The 26311-nt window shown below is 40.7% G+C and overlaps 2 protein-coding genes across 3 annotated transcripts in view; both read right to left on the bottom strand.

Annotated features, from left to right (window-relative positions):
* LOC117541524 (aminopeptidase N-like) overlaps positions 1 to 12310 on the bottom strand; it is a 50731-nt gene extending 38421 nt beyond the window's left edge. Inside the window, exon 1 of one of the 2 annotated variants that reach the window (XM_034208708.1) lies at positions 12135 to 12310. The gene's annotated coding sequence lies outside the window, so the exon portion shown is untranslated. The remainder of the gene's footprint in view (positions 1 to 12134) is intronic. The other variant, XM_034208709.1, reaches the window with a different exon arrangement.
* A 133-nt stretch (positions 12311 to 12443) lies between these two features.
* The window catches only part of ap3s2 (adaptor related protein complex 3 subunit sigma 2), a 19883-nt gene continuing 6015 nt past the window's right edge, over positions 12444 to 26311 (bottom strand). The window contains exons 4-6 of the mRNA XM_034208706.1: positions 22882 to 22953; positions 17802 to 17909; positions 12444 to 13684 (exon numbers count right to left, since the gene is read on the bottom strand). Coding sequence (XP_034064597.1) covers positions 13559 to 13684; positions 17802 to 17909; positions 22882 to 22953 — 306 coding nt within the window. The 3' untranslated portion in view covers positions 12444 to 13558. The remainder of the gene's footprint in view (positions 13685 to 17801; positions 17910 to 22881; positions 22954 to 26311) is intronic.

The following is a 26311-nucleotide window of genomic DNA, read 5'->3' as shown; positions in this document are numbered from 1 at the left end:
CATCGTTTCAGCGGAACATCAGTGATTATGTGTTACAATGGCGTTTGTAGTGTTTAGAGTATGAGAGGTCCTGATAATTTATTCCGGTAAATTACTCTGACCTCCTAATTGACCTTTCCGAAGTTATTGAGTCTATGTAAGGTTGCTGCTTGGCTCAGATCCACCAACGTCAGCAAGATCTCACCTCTTCCTAACCCCCCGAAGAACCAGGTTCAATTAACTGCTGTTTCAATTCAGACAACTCTTTTTTAATCTGTTTAAGCGATCCCGAAGGATTTTGATATCAGTAAATGGAGTGTGCTCCTACCTAAGTGTGTGTGGCAGGGTGCAATCTTACCTTTGACGCAGGAGAGGAGGGCACAGGTGTCTTTTAAGTTATCCCAGTCCAAAAGGTGGGATTCAGTTTATTTGAAGAAAAATAGGTCCAAACTAATACAGGGTTTTTACCTTCTCTCTTTACAACATTATAATCATACTAAAAACCTGGTGCTGTGATCATGTTCAAATGAAACTTTAATTCACAGTCTTACATTTATTACCAAAATGTTTTAATTCCAACTGCCCATTTCAGTTGTGACATTTTAAAATTCTCCCGATAGAATTTAGAGGTATTTCCTCGTAAAAAGACCGGTGACAATAAAAAGCGCATTCAACTTTTTCATTTCACCAACTCAATTCACATCAGTTTCATACCGTTTTTTCCGACACAGACGGCGGGTATAACATTTAAAAACCCATACCTATCTGCAATTTCGGAGGGGAGATTTTCCTCACAGGTGGCAGTATTTATAATGTTCATACACACATCTCTCATCAAATCATTCCACTCAGCCAACAACCAATAAATTCGAGAGATATTTACCCCGTCTGGAAGGACCTTACCGAGAGCTATTAACCCAGCTCTGAAGCACCCAGCCTACCGGGAGAGAGTCTACCAGGGGTCAACCCCCCCCCTCTCTCGCGCTCTCTCAAAAAACCAGTCTCTTTATGCTAAAAAAACTGGATCGAAAACCCAAAAAAACAAAACTCCTCCTCTCATGTTAGGGTGAAAAGGACATGAACTCTCTTTGGCCTCTTAATGTGTCTCCTTAGTGTGAAGCCCCCCCCTCTCTGTGGACTGCTGCCAGAGGAGAGGACGAAAACTCAACCTAAACAACCCACTTTGTTTTGTTTATACTGTAACTATAGAAAAACCTAAAATATGAAGCATTTTCATTGTGGGTTATACAAGAATATAATTGATTATATTTGATTATAACTAACTTTCGTTTTTAAGTATTAAACATACTATGCAAACTCACAACACCCTCTTTTCAAAACGCAAAGTTCTCAAATAGCAACAGAAAAAATTGTAAGCATAGATACATATTCAAAAACCGTCAAGAAGCATTCTCATTATGGGTTTATACAAGAATATGATTGATCATGTATGATTTATAATTAACTTTCGTTTTTAAGTATTCACTTCATATGAAGATCTCAACAGTAGCAACCAGGAAATGACACCAGTGATGACAAACAGATGAGAATGCTGCGTGGGGTCTGGGTGCCGTGTAGGCGGGACGTTGCGGGGCTCGCTGCTGTGAGGAGCGGACAGTGTGAGCTGGCTTGCTGGTGTCGCTTCCTGGTTGCTGCGTGGGGTCTGCGAGACGGCGAGACACAGCGAAGCCCGGCCTGAGCACACACAGGCTGCGGGGGTGTGTGTGTGTGCTCGGACCATCGTGTCCGTCTCTGCGGAGCTGCAGCTGAGAAAAATAAGTGTGTGTGTGTGTGTGTGTGTGTGTGTGTGTGTGTGTGTGTGTGGTGTGTGTGTGTGTGTGTGTGTGTGTGTGTGTGTGTGTGTGTGGTGTGTGTGTGTGTGTGTGTGTGTGTGTGTGTGTGTGTGTGTGTGTGTGTGTGTGTGTGTGTGTGTGTGTGTGTGTGTGTGTGTGTGTGTGTGTGTGTGTGTGTGTGTGTGTGTGTGTGTGTGTGTGTGTGTGTGTGTGTGTGTGTGTGTGTGTGTGTGTGTGTGCGCGCGCGTGTGTGGCTAACTTCGCGGATTGGGCCAAATGGACCGTTACGTCACTTGGTACCCGGAAGTCTCCAACGAGGCGTTCTGGGGCAGCACAGACAGGTCTTCTCTGTGTTAGAGTTTTACTCGCTACAGGGTGTGCTTTGAGGGTTTGTGACTCTGCAGACCGTTAACATGCAGAAAAAGCTACATAACTCACAAGGGGACGGGTGATAACCGGAAAAGCATGACATGGGACCTTTAATAATTATCAGAGGTGGATTAAAGCAAAAGTAGTAACACAGCGTAGAAATAATCTGTTTTCATTTTTTTTAATAGCCTGTTTAAGAGGATATATTCTGCCTTTAGGGTTTTTTCCTCTTTCCTGTAGTGTGTTCTATAGGTTTTAGTGCATGTAAATGGTCTGCAAAGGCTAAAATCCCTCTGTCCCAATCCCCAATCAGGGCGTCCAAGGACCTGAGGAAGGCTGCAGTCTCTCTCCCTTCTCCTCTGGGCTGCATGTGTGACATGTGCAGCATGTGTGGTGTCTGTGTGAGACCTGAGAGTTTAACGTGTGTTTTGTTCATTGTTAGGAGATGTGCTCCAGTGTACCTTTGTACTTTCGACACTTTATTTAATAAGAAAGTTGTTTTTTGTTTGTCATTAGTTACGTTGCAAATTGGCTGGTGAGCCCTCTTTACTTTCTTTGACTGATTAAAATCTCACCTTGTGGCTTCAGCAATCAGTTTCTTCTCCTTTTTTCTTTCTCCCGGTTATTTTATATTTTGTTACTTCCCTTTTAACATACAGTCCAAACAGCTGTGCGTTATATAAATGCTTTTCTCATGTTCCAAATGTCCCTTTTGGCCACGTTCCTAAGAAATATAAGCCAAACTAATGCTTTCCCTTTCCTCTAGAGAGCGGGATAATCTTGTGAGTGGGAATGTTTATCCCGGGAAAACAACATCACATATTTTCCTGGAGTAAAAAATGAAAGCAAGAGAGTCATGTGATCTCCTCCTTCATGGTGTACACACTGCACCCTGCAAGGACCGTGTATTCTTATATAAGAAATTACCTCTTTTATTATCATATGATCAGACACTTAGTCAGAAGAAAGTACCTGTATTTCCTCACAGTTAGATACAAAAATACTTGCGTATAAAACGTCTAATTGATGCAGTTTTTCTCTTGTATTTATTGGTACTGCATTTTATATTGAGGGTAGTAATCAGGGTACAGTACTTTTATATATTGATACTCAGATTAGGTTACTGAATGCAGGTTTAAAGTAACCCTCCCTCCCTGTGTACAGTTTGCATGCAGCCAGATGTGGTTTGGATCCAGTTCAGCCCACGCTGGGTGTTGACAACCAAGAAGTCAAACCGGGATACATATTTTGCACAAGTGTTATTTACTGCTTGTGTTCTACTGAAATAGCTGATACAAGATACATGGTCCTTTAGATAATCAAAAAGAGGAATGAAAGGGTCAAACGCTCCCTGCAAGTATACATTTTTGCATTTCAGACTTCGGGAATATATTGCGATATGAAGCCGATACAATAAATCAAAATCCAGTACCATTCCGAAATCCCCAGTAATATTAGACACTAATAATACAGTAAACTATTAACACTGTACATATTATTGTTTGCCCGTGGGATTAGGATGATCGGTAGTGAGACCCGTGCTGCATTTTCCTCCGGTCGGATGTGATATAAAAACAAAGCGATTATTTTTGTTGTTGTAAACTCACGTGGATTAAACTACATGTATTAGTGCATTAATTTCAACTCGCGAACATATGATACATTAAATGATCGTGAGGATGAGGATTGAAAATCGTTTGAGCCTGGATGCATTTCCTGATCTAAAAACATAGCGATGGTTTTGTACTTACGCCAACGTGAATTAAACATTATTTTGTTAAATAAAAACATGGAGATGTTTAGTAAATGATTACATGTCTCTTATTTAGCACAGAATATGATCCTATCCGTGATATATGGATCTTAACAAATATCCGCTATATCAGATACCTGTAGATCAGCTGTTTATTTCACATGAGTTCCAGTGTGGCAGTATTTTGAAATCTATTCTTTGACACAAAGGAAGCCAGTGTAAAGACTTCAGAACAGGAGTGATGTGATCCACTTTCTTAGTGTTAGTGAGGACTCGAGCAGCGGCGTTCTGAATCAGCTGCAGCTTTCTAATAGATTTTTTAGTGAGACCTGTGAAGACACCATTACAGTAGTCGAGTCTACTGAAGATAAAAGCATGGACAAGTTTTTCCAAATCCTGCTGTGACATTAGTCTTTTAATCCTAGATATGTTCTTTAGGTGATAGTAGGCTGATTTAGTAACAGTTTTAATGTGACTGTTGAAACTCAGGTCAGAGTCCATGACTACACCTAGATTTCTGGCTTTATCTGTTGTTTTGAACATTGCAGACTGAAGCTCAGCGCTAACTTTTATACGTTCTGCCTTGGCTCCAAAAACCATTGCCTCAGTTTTGTCTTTGTTTAATTGGAGAAAGTTCTGACACATCCAGTCATTGATTTGTTCAATGCACTTACTCAGTGTTTGAATTGGAGAATAGTCTCCTGGTGACATTGTTATGTAAATGTGTGTGTCATCCGCATAGCTATGGTAACTTATTTTGTTGTTCTTCATTATCTGAGCCAGTGGTAGCATGTAGATGTTAAAGAGAAGAGGCCCCAGGATGGAGCCTTGAGGTACCCCACATGTCATATTTGTCAACTCAGATGTGTATTTACCTATCGAAACAAAGTTGTTTCTGTCCTTTAAGTAGGATTCAAACCAATTCAGAACTGTTTCCGAAAGTCCCACCCAGTTTTCCAGTCGGTCTAGTAATATGTTGTGGTCAACAGTGTCAAACGCAGCACTGAGATCTAATAATGCTAACACTGAAGTTCTGCCACTGTCTGTGTTTAAGTGGATGTCATTAAAGACCTTTACAAGAGCAGTCTCAGTGCTGTGGTTTGGACGAAAGCCTGACTGGAACACATCGAAACAGTTATTTAAATGCAAGAAGTTACTCAACTGTTGAAAAACAACTTTTTCAATGATTTTACCTAGAAATGGGAGGTTTGATATGGGCCTGTAATTGTTCATTACTGAAGCGTCTAGAGTATTCTTTTTTAAGAGCGGTTTAATGACTGCAGTTTTCAGGCCCTGTGGAAAAACACCTGAGTGAAGAGATTTGTTTACTATATGAAGTAGATCTGAGGCCATGCAAGGCAAAACATCTTTGAAAAATCCTGTTGGAATAATATCAAGGCAGCAGGAGGAGGATTTCAGAAGTTGAATAATGTCCTCTAGGTTTTTATCATTAATCTGATGGAATTGTGACATGGTGTTTGAATTGATTTTAGGTGGACACAGAGACAAAACATTTGCTGTACCTGATGCAGAGGCACTGACTGCTTGTCTGTTTTTCAATTCCAAATTATAAAGGCCAAGTCTCTCTTTATAGATTTCAAAATGAACCTGGAGATTTGTTTTTCGCCACCTGCGTTCAGCTTTTCGACGCTTTCATTTTTTTCCCTGTAATTTTTGAATTAAAATGATCTACTAGTTCATTTACTGAGATGTTAGCAGGGGCAAGTGTGGAAGAACAATTCTGAGTAAACATTTATCTAGTATTTTCAGTTAAATATCGCTTTGTGGTTACCTCTTTTTGAACATTTTTGTGAACAGAAATAGAGTTCTCAAAGAAAACACAGGAATGGTCAGAGAGTGCAACATCAGTCACCACAACCTTAGAGATATTCAGACCCTTTGAGATAATTAAGTCCAGAGTGTGCCCCTTATTGTGCGTGGGCTCCGTCACATGCTGAGTCAGTCCATAGCTATCAAGAACACAAAACAGTTCTTTAGCCCCTCTGTCCTGGGGGTTGTCAACATGGATGTTAAAATCACCAACAATGACTAGACGGTCAAAGTCAATATACACTATAGACAGCAGTTCAGTAAAGTCATCAAAAAAAGCTTGCACAGTATTTGGGTGGTCTATAGATATTTAGGAACAGAGCTCGAGAGGAGCATTTCAGCTGAAGGGCCACATATTCAAAAGAAGCAAAGTTTCCATACGATGTCTTCCTGCATTGAAGGGAATCATTGAACAGAATAGCAACTCCACCCCCTTTCTTATGCATTCTTTCCTGACTCATAAAACTAAAGTTGGGAGGGGTTGATTCGATAAGAACAGCTGCACTGTTATTTTGTTCAATCCAAGTTTCTGTTAAAAACATAAAATCGAGATTGTGCTCAGTGATAAAATCATTGATTAAAAATGTTTTTCCTGCCAAAGACCTGACATTTAATAAAGCTAGTTTAAGTTTGTTAAACACACTATCAGTCATGTTTTTTGTAACAAGCTGTGGCTGACATGGAATGACTTCTAAATTAGATAAACTCACACAAACGTTTGAGCGCTTCCTGTGTCTAAGCTGATTCACCGCTCTTAATCTATTACCTATCAACACAGATATCGGCAAAGCTACAGGCAGGCAGGGCCCCGGCATGTCCTGGAAAGAGTTGAGAGTGCCATACGCCCTTGAGCCTGGACCCATCACATATCAGTTAGAGATTACGTTTTGTACACACACATTCTTATCAGGCTTCGGAGACAGTGAAGGGGGGGAGGACGTTTTTGTCCTGATGATTGTGGTAGGCATGGTCACGGGGGTGATGGTGCGCGTCTCTGCTTCGGTGATTGTGGTGGGCGTCGTTGAGGAGGGGCGGGGGTAAAGGACATGCTGCCAACCCTGCGTATCGTCTTCATGCTGCGGTCATTGAACTCCAGGAAGGACTTGGTGCCAACCCTCTGTATCTCCTTCATCTGCTCATCAAACTCCAGGGGGGTGGGTGAGGTTGAAAGGGTGAGCGGAGAGTAAAGAGAGCTGTGGGGTGAAGGAAGAGTATCCTCAGAGGTGATAGGGGGGGTGAAGGGCGGTGGAGACTCCTCCATGTGTCTCCCATAATGAAGACATTCCTCAGGCGGGTGCAGTGATAGATTTTCAAGGTTTTATGAGCGATGTGTTGTGTCTTTCTCTTGTTTTGATTCCTCTTGTTGCTTGTCCTTGGCAGAGGGAACAGATTGATGACGCAGGCAGTTGAATATGTTAGAGATAAACAATTGTACTCCTGACTTGTTCATGCAAATTCCATCTGCCTTAAAAAGATGTCTGTGGTCCCAGAAAAAGTTAAAGCTGTCAATAAAATGGACATAACGGTCTGTATAGGCAGTTGAAAGCCAGGTGTTCAGTGCAAACAATCTGCTGAATCTCTCCACTCCTCTTCTGACTGGCGGTAGAGGGCCACTGATGAACACCTCTGCATTTAGAGAGCTGGCAGTTTCCAACAGACATTTAAAGTCTTTTTTCAGCACTTCTGACTGTTGTTTCACAACATCATTTGTTCCAATGTGCAGTACCACATTCTTCACAGTCGGATGTTCAGCCCCAATATGCAGGATCTTCTCAGCCAAGTCAGAGACCACATCCTTGGGAAAACAGAGTACTTTGGTGTTGTTCTTATTACACAGACCTTTTACATCTCTTACAGCAGAGTCACCCACAATCAGAGTTTCAGGCCCAGTCGTTAGCTTTCCCTCTAGCCTTTTACTTTTGGAGTAGCTATTGGTCCTTACCCTGCTGCGTGAAGAGGACAGGTTATCCAGGTCATCAGATCTCCGGCTCTCGGTCAGCAGAGCGTATCTGTTCTGGATTGGCACACTCGGTGGTTTAGGAGGATTGTTTGTAGTTCTCCCTTTAGCAGCTGTCCACTGCTGTTTCCTAGTAGGAACAGGGGTTGAAGAGGCGCTCTTCCTGGGTGATAACAATGCAGGCCAGCCGGTCGCATTACAGATTTCAGAGCGCTGGGCTCTGCCTGTTATCCGTCCTCCCAAATCCCATGGAAGTGATTTACTCTTAGGCTTTGCACCCAGAGAGTTCCAGGGAGGACTACCACTTGTAGATGTATTACCCGGTACACAGCCCTCCTGTTCCTTGGAATCCTTGTAGCTGCTAACTAGCTGTAAGTTAGCATGCCCTTGTCCATTATTTTTGCAGCACTGGTAAAGTGGTGTCATTCCAACCTAGTCCATTCACTTCCACGTTAACTTCCAACCGTTGCATTTTCATTTCCAACACGGCCATCTTCTGTAGAAGTTTGTGGAAGTCATCTGTAGAGAACGGAGGCATTTTGCTACCAACTAGCTAAATAGCATGCAGTACCAGGCTTTAGCTGTTGCTAGGCCACGCTACTGTAAGACTGAGGTCGTTGTAAAAATATTGAAATATGGATGAAACCCTTAATCTATTTACGAAGAATAACTGTCCCAGTGATAAGTTAATGTCCAGGAGCCGCTGCTCGAAGTTATCAGAAAAGAAAAATAGGAAAATCAGCATAAAAAAGTAAGCAGAGGCAAGAGCAAGCAGAAAAGTGTCTGCACTGTAAGAAGCAGGAGAACTAACCTAACCTGTGGAAGGCGTGGCGCTGTAAAAAGCACGACCAATCATCTGAGTCGGCCCGGCTAAAGTAACTGGATGGCCTACCTGCCTGTCAGCCTTCCATCTGGGCACAAACTTATCTCGTGCCCTCATTGGTCATGTGCGTGTTCGTGTGTGTTGGAGGAGGGACTCTGTGAGGAAGTCTGAAGGAAGGGGCAGATTTTTTTTCGGCTGCGTACTTCTAGCGCACTCCAGCTGGTTTCTCCATTCTTACCTACCCTACCTTTAAAGTATTGGTACGAACATAGGAAGGTAAAGTAAGAATGTGTAATAAAAAATAAAAATAAGTGTTATTATAAACATAAGATGCTATAGTAAAAATGTGCACATTGTACAACAATATATGTTTCTTACAATCAAACAATGGTTTGTTAGTATTAATAATATATCATTCTGTATAGATGTAACGTTAAAGGTCCCCTATTATACTGTTTTACATCAATACAGGTCAGATATATACAGAACCTGTCTCTGATTGGCTTTTTTTTTCAAAAGTGCTGATTCTGACTCTGGGTGTTTCTCAATGTCGAGGAAGGCTGCTCGAGAGCCACTATTTCAAGGATGCTACGTCATCGAGTCCCGCGGAAGGACTGTTCCAATGTCCAGGATGCTTGGAATTCTACCGAGGCCTTCGTTGAGGGAAATTTCGAGGCTGCACATGTGTATCCTCCGCGGTCTTAAAATCCCTACTAAATGTCCTACCAAGGAAGCATCCTCGACATTGAGAAATACCCTGTGTCTGTTACTTTAGATCAGTGGCTCTCAAACTTTTTCTGTCAGGAGAAAAAGAAAAGTCGGGCCCCCCAACACAAATAGTCACGTAATGGGCCATTTATTAAAATACATCAATATGAACGTGAGCATTCCTTGGCTAGAACAGTGATAATAAAACAATGCTCCAGAAGTCTGTGTGGTCAAAAAATGAATACAATTGTGCAATCCCTTTGCTAGAACAATAAGTTATAATACTTGTCCACAATCTGTGCAAAAAAATGAAAAGAAAGAAAATGCTGATATTTGGCAGAAAGTGTGTCTTATCATCAGTGGCTGCAATGAGCCTGTTTTGCGCATTTCTTCAAAACGGGGTTGCAGGCTCAGTGGCGGCGCCAGAGATTTATTTTGGGGGTGCTGTGGGGTAGCTTGACGTTTCATAGAGGGTGCTCAAACATTTAGGGTTTCCCATTAAGGTACCGGGCGCTACAGTGGAACTTTGTACTGCAACAATCCCCACGCACACACAGTGTACCCGCGACTGTTACAATGAAGGCTCGATAATCAGCTCACGGCATATAGGTGTAAGCAGGGGTAAAGTGCTATTTTTACAAGTGGGGAGTGGACCTCACATCCTCTAGGAGGGTCTGGGGGCAAGCTCCCCCAGGAAGATTTATTTTTATTTTGAAGTTAAAAGCATCAATCTGGTGCACTTTGAGAGCAACATGAAGAGATCTATGGAGACATCTCTCAGCATCCAGATGAAACAGAACTGTAAACAGATTTACTTTTTCTTTATGGATATTTTACAAATCACCTTTTAAACTGTATTCTTGTTTTACTTGTTTCATACCTGTTTTTCATTTATTCTCTTATTTTTTTATAACTATAATGATCAACGTGTGCCTCGGAAAAAATAATAATCGTGACCAAAACGTTTGAGACCCGGCCACCAGAAGCTAACGATCCTCTCTCTCTCTCTCTGCTCGCTCTCTCTCTCTCCTCTCTCTCCTCCTCTCTCTCCCTCCGCTCCTCTCCACTCCTCTCTCTCTTTCTTCTCCTCGTCTCTCTCTCTCTCTCTCGTCTCTCGCTCTCTCTCTCTCTGCCTCTTCCTACTCTTCTCATCTGTCTCTCTCTCTCGTCTCTCTCTCTCTGCTCTCGTTCTCTCTCGCTCTCATCATCTCTCACCCAAATTGGCGCTGTCCACACACACACAGAGCCGAGCTTGAATGAAACACAGAGACCCAGACTACTTGTACTGTATCATGTTATTTTCGAATCAATAATTTTTCAAATGATTTTTATTTTTTTTTAAATCTCATCGCTGGTGTTAAATCTCTCTGCGCCCCCCACTTTGAGAAACACTGCTTTAGATGAAAATAAGGAGCCCCTCCCCACGCCCCTCTGAGAGAGATTTGGTTACAAAGAACTCAATGGTGCTCTAGGAGGAGATCCAGGTGATAAGGGGGGGGGAGGTACCTTGGTTGCTGATTGGCTAATGGTTACACAAGACAACACATCGTTATGACATCATAAAGTGGCCAAAATCTGATCAGCTCATTTTCAGACAGGTTTTTATAGAAATGGATCAGGACAGAAAGAGAGAGAATAGTCTCTTTCCACAGAGAGGACACAAGTTTACGTATAAGAGACATGAACAAGTGGATTTTGCATAATAGGTGACCTTTAAATAAACATAAGTCAAGGTAGAATGTCAAATATAAATACAAATATTTGTAATTTATATTTATATTAACATAAGAATTAGAGCAAAAATAAGTATATTTGAAGATACAAAAATAAAGATATTTATATAAACATAACACGTTATAGTTAAATGTCTGATGAAATATAAAAATAAAATAAATTGAAGTGTTTATATAAACAGAGTGAAAGTAAGAGTGTGCAATTAAAACAAAAGTTTAAAACTCTCCAATAAAAGGTTAAATAAAATAGAATTGTTACTTTAAAGATAAGAAGGTAAAGTAAAAGTGTTGTGTTGTTTAAATGAGATCATATTTATTCTTTATACGGTGGGGGAGACAGGACTCAGAGAGACACGAGGAGAGCTGGAGCTTTGATGGCAAACACTGACGATTTATTCGGAGTTACGGCCGGAGAATTGACAAAACAGGTGGTGTGTCACGAGTTGACACAGCGGTTGCCAAACCAATTCTGAAGACCTCTTTCTGTAGTTCGAGGTTTTAACTAGTTCGGAGTGTAATAATCAACATTCTTCATCAGCGAGACTAAAGCAATATGGACCCTGAATCTAACTAGAGCTCTCGTCCATAGTGCCAGGAATGTGTGCCAGGGAACCTTCGTCCCTGAACAGTAAACTACCTCATGACGGCTGGTGCTCTGTCACAGACTGGCACCAATCCGCCCAAGCTGCGCCTCCTTAAGAGAGATAGCAGCAATATACCCAAGGCCGTAGACCTATGCCGTGGGAAAGGAGACAGTGAGAGGAGAACATGATGAACCGTGTCAAAGGTTGAATACCTAAGAAAATTATTCCCTAACATATACATATACATATACATATATATACATATCTTTCATTTGAACTATAGCCAGTGAAATCAGAAGAGGAATAACAAACATCAGTTATAACGGTTAGATATACTTTCCATGAACAGCTTTTCACAGTGCATATACTCCGTCTATACTGCCTTCATGCACCATTTTGCAAAACAAACAATAAGTTGTGATTGTTGTTGTTTTCGACCGAGAAACCCTTAAAGCTTAAAGCACCAGATGCCAAACACTGAAAATGCTGAAACACACACACGATCACAGTCTCTGCAGTGAGGCAACACACAACCTAAGGAGTGTGTTGGCATGCAGCATGTTGGATAAATGACCCCGTCAAACATGGTGGAAAACAGCACATACCAGACCTGGAGCTGGACGTCCGCTGAGCTCTGATATAAGTCCGAATGCAGCGAGCAAGTGGAATAATGTGAGGGTGGAGGTAAAGGTTTTTCCTGGTGATGAAGGGAGGGAACAACTCCACCAAAAAAAACCTAAATTACCAGGAAAAGGGGGCTGGAAGAATGCGACTGAATCAACAAGACTGCTAACTCATTGTGGTGAAAAGCTGCAGACTGTACAGACCGGTTTCATTAAAGAACTCCCATGATGCAAACTAACCAGTCTGGTGACAAAGTTAAAAAGAGGGAAGAAGATATACAGACGCAGGGATTTAGTTTTCTTTTTAATATTTTACTATAGTAAGGAATGTCTTTACAATGGCTAGTTTCAACCACTAAACACCAACAATAAGACACTACAAACATGTAACAAATGTTAGACAGATCTTATCACAGCACATTGAATCTGCCTCAACTTAAAATGCATTTTCTGAGCACAAGCTGCACCCGGGAGATTAATAACACATTCACAAAGCACAGAGATGTCCGAGACGCTGTATATATTACAGCGAGGGGAAGATTAATTGTGACAAGAGCTAAGCAGAGGAGGTCTACTGTATGTGAGGAATAACAACCTGATACAAAAGCCAAAAGATCGGATTACAGGGAACTGTGCCGAGTCCAAACAAGTTGTGAAACCTTGGACGCTGATGAATGTTTCAGATTGTGCAGAGAGGCGGAGAAACAACAGAAAGAAATACATGGTAACACTTTATATTAAGGTACACAAATTCACCATCAACTAGTAATTATCGTGCATATTAGCAATATATTAGCTCTTTATCAGTCAGTATTAAACACTTAGTAATGCCTTATTCTACATGACCGTATTCTACAAGTAATAAGCCATTAGTTGAGAGTTTTTCCTCAATAACCCTCTAATTAGTGCTTATTTATTGCAAGTAAGGAAGTTGTTGTACATGAGATTGGGTTTTAATATGCTCAATATGGGCGTAATAAGGCAGAAGTACCACAAGAATAGTAATTCTCTCATAACACCTAACAAATATGATCTATTCAACAAGAACATGTAACAAGACATGAAACTACAAGTGTTAATTGTGTCAAAATAACTTAATATGTTCACTAATAAGCTAGAAGTTTGCCTCTAATATGTTAATTAACAACCAGTTGATGGTGAATACCTTAATCTACAGTGTTACCAACAAATACATAAATATGAACATAAATGAAGCTTTAAAGAATCAAACTTTACATTATTGTGCAAATCATTTGTTTCATACAAACGAACTATGCGTGAGGAACGAGCGGGACAGGATTAAGCTGCCGTGGTTTTTATAATACACGAATATATAAAACAGATTTTCTCTCAGTGTTTACAGCAGAAATGGGCGGAGGAGCATCAGAGCCCGGCAGGAAGTCCTCTCAGAACGGGGAGAGGCTCGGCACTTTGATGTTGATGTCTCCGATGTTGATGTTTCGGGGCATTTCGGGCAGATTCATGTTCTTCACGGCAGAGACGGCGCGAGCAGGGGCCGCCGATAACCCTCCCTGTCGAAAAAAACCTCCATTCAATTATGATATTTAGTAATTAAACATTTGTTTTCTAGCTGTTTTTGTTTTTATCAAATCAATCATTATTTACTGTAATTATTTTAGTGAAACGGGTTCTCTATGCTTTTATTTGAAGGTGGTTTTAGGGGATTTGTCTCTACTTTAAAGAGTCCTCTCCTGCTGATGTTCAGGTGTATATCAGTATGTAGTGTCTCTACTTTAAAGAGTCCTCTCCTGCTGATGTTCAGGTGTATATCAGTATGTAGTGTCTCTACTTTAAAGAGTCCTCTCTTGCTGATGTTCATGTGTATATCAGTATGTAGTGTCTCTACTTTAAAGAGTCCTCTCCTGCTGATGTTCATGTGTATATCAGTATGTAGTGTCTCTACTTTAAAGAGTCCTCTCCTGCTGATGTTCAGGTGTATATCAGTATGTAGTGACTATACTTTAAAGAGTCCTCTCCTGCTGATGTTCATATGTATATCAGTATTTAGTGTCTCTACTTTAAAGAGTCCTCTCCTGATGTTCATATGTATATCAGTATTTAGTGTCTCTACTTTAAAGAGTCGTCTCCTGATGTTCAGGTGTATATCAGTATTTAGTGTCTCTACTTTAAAGAGTCCTCTCCTGATGTTCAGGTGTATATCAGTATGTAGTGTCTCTACTTTAAAGAGTCCTCTCCTGCTGATGTTCATATGTATATCAGTATGTAGTGTCTCTACTTTAAAGAGTCCTCTCCTGCTGATGTGCAGGTGTATATCAGTATGTAGTGTCTCTACTTTAAAGAGTCCTCTCCTGCTGATGTTCAGGTGTATATCAGTATGTAGTGTATCTACTTTAAAGAGTCCTCTCCTGCTGATGTTCAGGTGTATATCAGTATGTAGTGTCTCTACTTTAAAGAGTCCTCTCCTGCTGATGTTCAGGTGTATATCAGTATGTAGTGTCTCTACTTTAAAGAGTTCTCTCCTGCTGATGTTCAGGTGTATATCAGTATGTAGTGTATCTACTTTAAAGAGTCCTCTCCTGCTGATGTTCAGGTGTATATCAGTATGTAGTGTCTCTACTTTAAAGAGTCCTCTCCTGCTGATGTTCAGGTGTATATCAGTATGTAGTGTCTTTACTTTAAAGAGTCCTCTCCTGCTGATGTTCAGGTGTATATCAGTATGTAGTGTCTCTACTTTAAAGAGTCCTCTCCTGCTGATGTTCAGGTGTATATCAGTATGGAGTGTCTCTACTTTAAAGAGTCCTCTCCTGCTGATGTTCATGTGTATATCAGTATGTAGTGTCTCTACTTTAAAGAGTCCTCTCCTGCTGATGTTCAGGTGTATATCAGTATGTAGTGTCTCTACTTTAAAGAGTCCTCTCCTGCTGATGTTCATGTGTATATCAGTATGTAGTGTCTCTACTTTAAAAGAGTCCTCTCCTGCTGATGTTCATGTGTATATCAGTATGTAGTGTCTCTACTTTAAAGAGTCCTCTCCTGCTGATGTGCAGGTGTATATCAGTATGTAGTGTCTCTACTTTAAAAAGTCCTCTCCTGCTGATGTGCAGGTGTATATCAGTATGTAGTGTCTCTACTTTAAAGAGTCCTCTCCTGCTGATGTGCAGGTGTATATCAGTATGTATTGTCTCTACTTTAAAGAGTCCTCTCCTGCTGATGTTCAGGTGTATATCAGTATGTAGTGTCTCTACTTTAAAGAGTCCTCTCCTGCTGATGTTCAGGTGTATATCAGTATGTAGTGTCTCTACTTTAAAGAGTCCTCTCCTGCTGATGTTCAGGTGTATATCAGTATGTATTGTCTCTACTTTAAAGAGTCCTCTCCTGCTGATGTTCAGGTGTATATCAGTATGTAGTGTCTCTACTTTAAAGAGTCCTCTCCTGCTGATGTTCAGGTGTATATCAGTATGTAGTGTCTCTTCTTTAAAGAGTCCTCTCCTGCTGATGTTCAGGTATATATCAGTATGTAGTGTCTCTACTTTAAAGAGTCCTCTCCTGCTGATGTTCAGGTGTATATCAGTATGTATTGACTCTACTTTAAAGAGTCCTCTCCTGCTGATGTTCAGGTGTATATCAGTATGTATTGACTCTACTTTAAAGAGTCCTGTCATTTAGTAATTAAACGTTTATTTTCTAGCTGCTTCTGTTTTTATCAAATCAATCATAATGTATTGTAATTGTTTTAGTGGAAGTGGTTCTCTATGCTTTTATTTTGAAGGGGGTTTTAGGGGATTTGGGCACCTGGTGATTCTTGTATATTGGAGACAGGTGGTTTTTGTATGAGCGCACATGTGTTTTTTTAATCGGGGAAAACACAGGAAAAGCCACAGGGGAGTCCATTGTTCTTTATGTATTGTAATATTGAAATAAAAACGAGCACAGAGGATTATCTGGACGTTGAACATCTCTCCTGGGTAAGATTTGCATTATCTTTGAACTGATGTGCAAATGTTTGTTATGTCTATGGAAGTGTGTGTAATTAAAGACCAGAGGTGGGAAGTAGTGGAGTACAAATACTTCGTTAATGTACTTACATTTTTCTGGTATCAGTACTTTACTCCACGACTTATTTTTCTGACGACTTTTTAAATTTGACTTCTTACATGTTAAACTCAAATACCTGTACTTTCTACTTCTTACATGTTGAACACAAATACCTGTACTTTCTACTTCTCTCATTTTCCAAACAGCTGGTTCCTTTAGTCTGAATGTGTGTTTGATGCGTGATCATTATTATTTAGAGTCATTGCGTGCCTATTGATTTGAACACGATCCGTGTATCCATCATTTCCAGGGGGGTATACTACGAATCTAGTTCAACATATCCTGGATATGTTTTGAGTTATCCGGTTGACTTAATCCAAAACATACGCGCTCTCGCTAAACTGTCCTACAACGCTGGCTATCAACTCGTTCGCTCAAGCCAGCCGTGTCCTATCTAGTTAGGTGCGCGTTCACATGAAAGGGGTGGTATCTGGAGCATTCGACCAATCACAAACATGGAGAAGCGTACTGACAGCGCAGCGTCATACTTCCTGAATGAAAAGTGAACTTTAATATTATACATATGAAGAAGTTAAACTTTAAACATCCATGACTTAAACACTTGATCCAGGATCAAAGCCACATGGCTGCACCTGCAAGGTGAACACAGCTGGTGACAGAAAAAGTGTTTGAATGCGTACATGAACAGGTTTATGATATCACTGCCCTGTCTAAAACACGATCTGACTTTAATTACATTTGTCTCGAGTGTTTCGTCAACTTAATGTGTTGCTTAAAATAATACTTCTGCATACAGTATGTGACACTGTGAGTGTTGCACGGCCAGATACGGCTCAGCTGACTCAGATCAGGAGATATATGATACATTATGAAGTGATATGATGTGATATGATGTGATATGAATGATAATGGGACACATTGACATCTGCACTCAGTGCCGCGGACTGTAGGCTACGTAATGTTACTTTGATCCGGTTACTTATGTTGTGGCAGATATTTAATTAAGCTTTCTTAACATAATAGTATAATGATAGTTATAATAGTCAGATTGCTCTGAAGATGGAGGTGATATTCTATTCATTTTCACGTTCACACAGTCGGTGATTTTTGCCGGCCGTCTTTCCTGCAACGGCAGCTTTTCTGTATTTCCTTTCTCCTGTAATATGACTTGATCGCTTTAAAGTCCGCACACTGAGCTCTGATTGGTCAGCAGGCGTGGTGCTTTCGCTGAGTTGATCTCTTATCCTGGAACCTATCCTGCTTCGGAGCACAGACTAGGTTCCAGGATAAGTCACCATGGAGATCTAGCCCGCTAAAAAGTGAACCAGCTTCGTAGTACCGGAAATCCCAGAAGTTATCTTGCTAAACGAAAATCCTGCTTCGTAGTATACCCCCCTGGTCTTCTCTAAAGAAGAGGGACCAATGAAAACGTTGTCATGTTGCCGTTGTTCAGCATCGAAACATGCCTTAGCTAACAATGACATTATTGTTATCTGTACTTCTACTTGAGTAAAGGATGTGTGTACTTTCGCCATCTCTGCTTTTAAGTGATGTGCAAATGTTTTTTATGTCTGTGAAGTGTGTGTCCTTCAATGTGTCCGACACACTGACCTCTGACTTCTCCATGCGGTTCTGCAGCTCCACCTGAGCTACGATGTCGTTCATGTTGGTCTCCAGAACCATTCCTCCCATCACCACCTCCTGCAGGATGTAATGCACCTGCACACACAGGAGAGACAGCAGGTAGTTAATACACCTGTAAACATCACCACAGTAAAAAAACAGCTCCAGTACACTGCTACTAAAGAAACAATAAACATATGATACATTAAATAGTGCAAAGTAGTTTATATTGCTGCTCCAAATGACAGCGAGGTGCAAGTGTTTGAAGAGTCTCTACTTTAAAGAGTCCTCTCCTGTTGATGTTCAGGTGTACATCAGTATGTAGTGTCTCTACTTTAAAGAGTCCTCTCCTGTTGATGTTCAGGTGTATATCAGTATGTCGTGTCTCTACTTTAAAGAGTCCTCTCCTGCTGATGTTCAGGTGTACATCAGTATGTAGTGTCTCTACTTTAAAGAGTCCTCTCCTGTTGATGTTCAGGTGTATATCAGTATGTAGTGTCTCTACTTTAAAGAGTCCTCTCCTGCTGATGTTCAGGTGTACATCAGTATGTAGTGTCTCTACTTTAAAGAGTCCTCTCCTGCTGATGTTCAGGTGTATATCAGTATGTAGTGTCTCTACTTTAAAGAGTCCTCTCCTGTTGATGTTCAGGTGTATATCAGTATGTAGTGTCTCTACTTTAAAGAGTCCTCTCCTGCTGATGTTCAGGTGTATATCAGTATGTAGTGTCTCTACTTTAAAGAGTCCTCTCCTGCTGATGTTCAGGTGTATGTCAGTATGTAGTGTCTCTACTTTAAAGAGTCCTCTCCTGCTGATGTTCAGGTATATCAGTATGTAGTGTCTCTACTTTAAAGAGTCCTCTCCTGCTGATGTTCAGGTATATCAGTATGTACTGTGTCTACTTTCAAGAGTCCTCTCCTGCTGATGTTCAGGTGTATATCAGTATGTAGTGTCTCTACTTTAAAGAGTCCTCTCCTGCTGATGTTCAGGTATATCAGTATGTACTGTGTCTACTTTAAAGAGTCCTCTCCTGCTGATGTTCAGGTGTATATCAGTATGTAGTGTCTCTACTTTAAAGAGTCCTCTCCTGCTGATGTTCAGGTGTATATCAGTATGTAGTGTCTCTACTTTAAAGAGTCCTCTCCTGCTGATGTTCAGGTATATATCATTATGTAGTGTCTCTACTTTAAAGAGTCCTCTCCTGCTGATGTTCAGGTATATATCATTATGTAGTGTCTCTACTTTAAAGAGTCCTCTCCTGATGATGTTCAGGTGTATATCAGTATGTAGTGTCTCTACTTTAAAGAGTCCTCTCCTGCTGACGTTCAGGTGTATATCAGTATGTAGTGTCTCTACTTTAAAGAGTCCTCTCCTGCTGACGTTCAGGTGTATATCAGTATGTAGTGTCTCTACTTTAAAGAGTCCTCTCCTGTTGATGTTCAGGTGTATATCAGTATGTAGTGTCTCTACTTTAAAGAGTCCTCTCCTGTTGATGTTCAGGTGTATATCAGTATGTAGTGTCTCTACTTTAAAGAGTCCTCTCCTGTTGATGTTCAGGTGTATATCAGTATGTAGTGTCTCTACTTTAAAGAGTCCTCTCCTGTTGATGTTCAGGTGTATATCAGTATGTAGTGTCTCTACTTTAAAGAGTCCTCTCCTGTTGATGTTCAGGTGTATATCAGTATGTAGTGTCTCTACTTTAAAGAGTCCTCTCCTGCTGATGTTCAGGTGTATATCAGTATGTAGTGTCTCTACTTTAAAGAGTCCTCTCCTGCTGATGTTCAGGTGTATATCAGTATGTAGTGTCTCTACTTTAAAGAGTCCTCTCCTGTTGATGTTCAGGTGTATATCAGTATTCAGTGGAGGGAAACCAGGGATTTTAGCCTTTGCAGACCGTTGACAAAAACTTTTACAACACACTACAGGAGAGGGAAAAGGGCCTCTGTAAAGCTTTTAAAGTTGGATTACTTCCAATCCTGAAACTCTGCTCGTTTGTGTTTCTTTACACAAAATGATACAGAAAACATGAGCGAGGTAACACATGGAGAGTTCAGTCCTCTGGAACATAAACAGTTTCAATTTCACTTTCAAATTGAGATTTGGGGAATTCCTTTGGGCACGATGATGGCAAGACGACTCTGAAGCTTAGCAGGATAAACTGGAAAAAACTGTGCATGGAAAAGCTTTTAAAATCACTAACGTATCGTAGTTATTTATGAATCTGCATATATCCACCACAGACAGGTATTATTAAACCAGTTAAACCCTGCACTGGTGTATATACTGTATACATTTAACGATGAGTTGCACAGCGAGGAGAGCTGTTTATCTCCTCTGCGGAACATTCCTCAGGCCAAACCCCACCGCGCCACATGACATAAATTTCCTGCTGGGAAAATTCAATCAAGATGGCCGTACATGTGTGTGATTACTCTCAGCACTTTGCACTTGTTGTAGTACGAACAACCCAGAGCTTCCCTTTTAAAAAGAAGCAGCCTTCACTCTTTAAAATCCATCATCTGGACTCAAGAAGAAACCTTGAACCGTTGATGTGTTTTTCACTCATTTATTCATAACTACATGCAGCCCTCAGGCGAGACATCTCAGAGCTGCAGAATCACTTCTCCCTGATTTACACAACCTGTTCGTACACACACACACACACACACACACACACACACACACACACACACACACACACACACACACACACACACACACACACACACACACACACACACACACACACACACACACACACACACACACACACACACACACACACACACACACACACACACACACACACACACACACACACACACACACAGTCTCTGCCTGCTCGGTAACCTGTCTGGGATTGTCTGCAGCTGTGTGTGTGATTATGTAAATGAGCTGTGTGGTTGCCCCAACATCATTGGCTGTCATCTCCTGGTCCACTTCCGAGGACACTGATTGGAGCACGCCGGGCCCGACGTTCTCCAATCCCTGTGCAAGCCCAGCGCACACCTGCTGGAGAAGACTACAAAGCCTGGGAAGAATTATCAGTCAGGAGGCTCTGCTGCGATCAGACGCCTCATACCTTTTGCTCTTGTGTCATGGACACTACGGACTGTGTTTGGTGTGACATATGTGCTTAGTGACGAGTGTCAACATATGTGCTTAGTGACGAGTGTCAACATATGTGCTTAGTGACGAGTGTCAACATATGTGCTTAGTGTCGAGGGACGATATATGTGTTCAGTGTCAACTTATGAGCTTAGTGACGAGTGTCGAGAGATGTGTTGAGTGTGGATATATGTGTTTAGCGTAGGTGCTTAGTTTCCCTCCTTCAGCTGTGTTTTCTTACAGCTTCCTTTCTTTAGACTGTACCACTTTGACGGTGAGGGTTATTTTGGTTATTAGCTATATTTCTTTGTATTTAAGTAGGCTCCTTTTTTTAGAGTCCTCCTTTTGTTTAGGTTGGTTATCAACCTGTGCCCTTTTGTTTGTTCAGGCTGCACGCCTTCCATTTTGTTACACCCTGTTCTGTATTAAAACTATTTATAATTATTACCAATTACATACTGGTGTGTGTTGCATTCCCCTTCCCCTAGTTGGGACGTAACACACACAAGCTACTCTGCCTTCCACATCATCTCTCTTTCTTTCTCTCTCTCTCTCACTCATACACTCTCTCTCACACACTCTCTCTCTCTCTCTCTCTCACACACTCTCTCTCTCTCACACACACTCTCTCACACACACACACACACACACACTGCACATTACCTCAGTGTCATGTCACTCTACAGCTCAATCCTAACTCCTCTGAGCCTTTTATTGAACATAAAAAAACAAACTGACAAAGTGCCGTTTCAGAGTTGGCACACACAGCTTATAATGGAGTAAACATGAGGTGAGTTGCAACAGTTTTAATGGGAATAACAGACTGGGAGTGCAAAGGCTTTCACTTTCCCACAGATGCAGTAAAATTGTGCCAAAGCAATTTACTTTAGGTGCATGATCGCAGCTACAGGGTCATTTAGACTAGAGAGTGTTAGATTCTCGTTATCTCCTCGTTGGGGTCCCACAGGGGTCTGTCCTGGGTCCCCTTCTCTTCCCTCTGTACACAAACTCTCATTCGCTCGCTCACAGCTAATTCTGTCTTTTCCCCGGTCTGAAACCCAGGTGGTCGCATAACTTCTTCACCAGCACTAACTATGGTATGATCTTGCTTGAAGTGAATATATCTGCACTTTCCTCGTTGTTCGGAGTTTGATCTTTATGTTTTTCGCTCAGAACCAAACACGCCGAAGCTGCCTAGCACCCCACAAATGGAAAAAACTTCCCAGAAAACCTGAAGTCTTCACCAACGCTCAGCTCTTTTAAGTCGAGTCTAAAAACATTACTTTTTTTAGCACCTACTGTATTTACAATGTTGTTTCTAAACTATTCTGTATCTCTCGTTTTTTATGAACCTGTTATTCCATGTATTGTGTTCCTTTCTGTTGTCTTCTTATTATGTTGATGTAAAGCACTTTGAATTGCCTCTGTATCTGAAAATGTTCTATATAAATAAACGTACCTTACCTTTTGCACTTATTGTAAATCGCTTTGGACAAAAGCATCAGATAAATTACGTGTAATGTCATAAAACTCATCTGAAGATAGTAACCATGTACATATTAACCTCCTGGCCTCAAATAACCTCCTTCTGAAATCAGTGAACGTTTTATAATACTTTTATTGCCTACCGTTAAACTAACAGTGTTTAATGAGCTGCTTTCCTGCAGGTAAAAGGCCCACGTGAGACAACGTTTTAGTGAGACTAAAATGTCAGATTACCCTAAAGCTTAAAGATAAGATGTTTCATGATACAATGTACTACAATGATTCATGATATAACTACAAATAATGCAGTTTGTCAGCAAATGTTTTAACCAGTGGGATTATGTTTTGATCATTTATTTCCTGATGTTTTATATAATGTGAAATGAGAAAATGACCCCTAAAATATTGGAATGTGTTTGTGCAATATTATTAAAGAACGTAAAGGTGCTCAAAGAATTAAACTGGCTGCCCGCTCACCTTGTCCATGTGGAAAATCAGGTCCAGTTCACAGACGTTTTCAAAGCATTTATCCAGCGTTTCCACAAACACCTACAGGGAAGAACATTAGGGACGCTTAAACATCTCATTTCTTAAAATAAAACACCTTTATAGTTGACCTTTAAATGTTATCAGAAAGCGAAATATTTTATATATTAGTACTTGAAGCTTCATCAGCTTCATCCACCAGGCTGTCAGGAGGCTGAACCCCTCCCACCTCTCCTTGTACATCAGGGCTATTCAATTAGTTTGGAATGGGGGCCGGTTGATGAAAATGATCCAAAGCAAGGGGCCGGGAAAAAGTGTTATTGTATTAATTGTGTTTAATTCAGTCAAACAACATAGCCCCAGGCCTTTATAGATCTAAATGGCTCTGACCTCAGTAGGCCTACATGTGAAGCTGAGTTAACCATCAACATCATTTCATTTGATTTAGGTGAAATTATCTAATCATTCACGCAGAGATGCAATCAATGACAGTTTGTCACTACAGTAGCTAGTAGGTGGTTCGAAACCCGAGCCCGCCGAAGTTTTCAGGCAGTGTCTTCCCCTCTGTCTCTCAATGTAGCATCCTCTCTGGAATAAAGGCTCTGGCACAAAAATATGCTTTAAAAAAAAAAGTAGATTATTTTTTAACATTATACTCACTTGACTGACTTTGACTGACTTTGACTGACTTTGACTTTGACTGAGACTGACTTTGACTTGACTTTAACTGACTTTGACTGACTTTGACTTGGACTTGACTTTAACTGACTTTGACTGACTTTGACTGACTGAGACTGACTTTGACTGACTTTGACTTGACTTTAACTGACTTTGACTGACTTTGACTGACTTTAACTGACTTTGACTTGGACTTGACTTTAACTGACTTTGACTGACTTTGACTGACTTTGACTTGGACTTGACTTTAACTGACTTTGACTGACTTTGACTGACTGAGACTGACTTTGACTGACTTTGACTTGACTTTAACTGACTTTGACTGACTTTGACTGACTTTGACTTGAACTGACTTTGACTGACTTTAACTGACTTTGACTTTAACTGACTTTGACTTTGACTGACTTTGACTTGACTTTAACTGACTTTGACTGACTTTGACTTGAACTGACTTTGACTGACTTGAACTGACTTTAACTGACTTTGACTTTGACTTGGACTTGACTTTAACTGACTTTAACTGACTTGACTTGACTTTAACTGACTTTGACTTGACTTTGACTTGACTTTAACTGACTTTGACTGACTTTAACTGACTTTAACTGACTTTGACTGACTGAGACTGACTTTAACTGACTTTGACTTGACTTTGACTGACTTTGACTTGACTTGACTGACTTTAACTGACTTTGACTGAATTTGACTGACTTTAACTGACTTTGACTTGACTTTAACTGACTTTGACTGACCTTGACTGGCTTTGACTTGACTTTAACTGACTTTGACTTGAACTGACTTTGACTGACTTTGACTGACTTTGACTTTAACTGACTTTGACTGACTTTGACTGACTTTGACTTGACTTTGACTGACTTTGACTGACTTTGACTTGACTTTAACTGACTTTGACTTGACTTTAACTGACTTTGACTGACTTTGACTTTAACTGACTTTGACTTGACTTTAACTGACTTTGACTGACTTTGACTGACCTTGACTGACTCTGACTTTGACTGACTTTGACTTTAACTGACTTTGACTTGACTTTAACTGACTTTGACTTTGACTTTAACTGACTTTGACTGACTTGAACTGACTTTGACTTGACTTTAACTGACTTTGACTGACTTTGACTGACTTTGACTTGACTTTAACTGACTTTGACTTGACTTTGACTGACTTTGACTGACTTTAACTGACTTTAACTGACTTTGACTGGCTTTGACTTGACTTTAACTGACTTTGACTTGACTTTAACTGACTTTAACTGACTTTGACTTTAACTGACTTTGACTGACTTTGACTTGACTTTAACTGACTTTGACTTGACTTTAACTGACTTTGACTGACTTTGACTGACCTTGACTGACTCTGACTTTGACTGACTTTGACTTTAACTGACTTTGACTGACTTTGACTGACCTTGACTGACTCTGACTTTGACTGACTTTGACTTTAACTGACTTTGACTTGACTTTAACTGACTTTGACTTTGACTTTAACTGACTTTGACTGACTTGAACTGACTTTGACTTGACTTTAACTGACTTTGACTGACTTTAACTTGACTTTGACTGACTTTAACTGACTTTGATTGACGGCCCATCTACACTACAGGCGTCGAAAAAGCTTGAAGCTGGGCGTGTCTGAGGCTTGGCGATTTTTTGCGAGCAACGCGACCAACAACCAATCACATGAATCTCCCGCCCCCGACATACAAAGCAATAGCAATGTTAAAACGAAGTAAACTGGATATAAAATCCCCAAACAGGCGAAAACCTACCAGTTTCACCCACTGTCTCTGCCACCTCCCTCCATGCCTCGCTCCTCCGGTTTGTATCCCGGTAGATGAACAGAGACTGATCATACAGCACCGGGTGATTCACTACCGCTATAATGAATTTTCCCTCAACTTTTTTGAATATGAGGAAATGACCTGCGTAGTCTCTCCCAGCATACACGCGGTTTGATTGGCTAGCTTGTACTGGCAGATTTGCATAAACGGGATTTCATTGGCTGACGCCAGCTTCGAGCAAGCATCGAGCCTCATAGCCGATAGACGCTCGCGATGCTTGCAACGCCTTGCCATGCTACCCACAATGCAGTTCGGCGAAGTTTGAAAATATCCTACGTCACCCCATTCAAATGAATGGGCGAAGCGTTGAAAGCATTTTTTGACGCCTGTAGTGTGGACGGGCCGTGACTTTGACTTGACTTTGACTGACTTTGACTGACTTTGACTGACTTTGACTGACTTTGACTTGACTTTGACTTGACTTTAACTGACTTTGACTGACTTTGACTGACTTTGACTTGACTTTAACTGACTTTGACTGACTTTGACTGACTTTGACTTTAACTGACTTTGACTGACTTGGACTGACTTTGACTTGACTTTAACTGACTTTGACTGACTTGGACTGACTTTGACTTGACTTTAACTGACTTTGACTGACTTTGACTTGACTTTGACTGACTTTGACTGACTTTGACTGACTTTGACTGACTTTGACTTGACTTTGACTGACTTTGACTTTAACTGACTTTGACTGACTTTAACTGACTTTGACTGACTTTGACTTGACTTTAACTGACTTTGACTTTAACTGACTTTGACTGACTTTAACTGACTTTGACTGAATTTGACTTTAACTGACTTTGACTGACTTTAACTGACTTTGACTTTAACTGACTTTGACTGACTTTAACTGACTTTGACTGACTTTGACTGACTTTGACTTGA

Source organism: Gymnodraco acuticeps, unplaced genomic scaffold (genome assembly GCF_902827175.1).
Source record: "Gymnodraco acuticeps unplaced genomic scaffold, fGymAcu1.1, whole genome shotgun sequence".
In the NCBI taxonomy this organism is placed as follows: Eukaryota; Metazoa; Chordata; class Actinopteri; order Perciformes; family Bathydraconidae; genus Gymnodraco; species Gymnodraco acuticeps.
The sequence above is the reverse complement of the archived record's forward strand: the minus strand, read 5'-3'. Positions and strand labels throughout refer to the sequence as shown.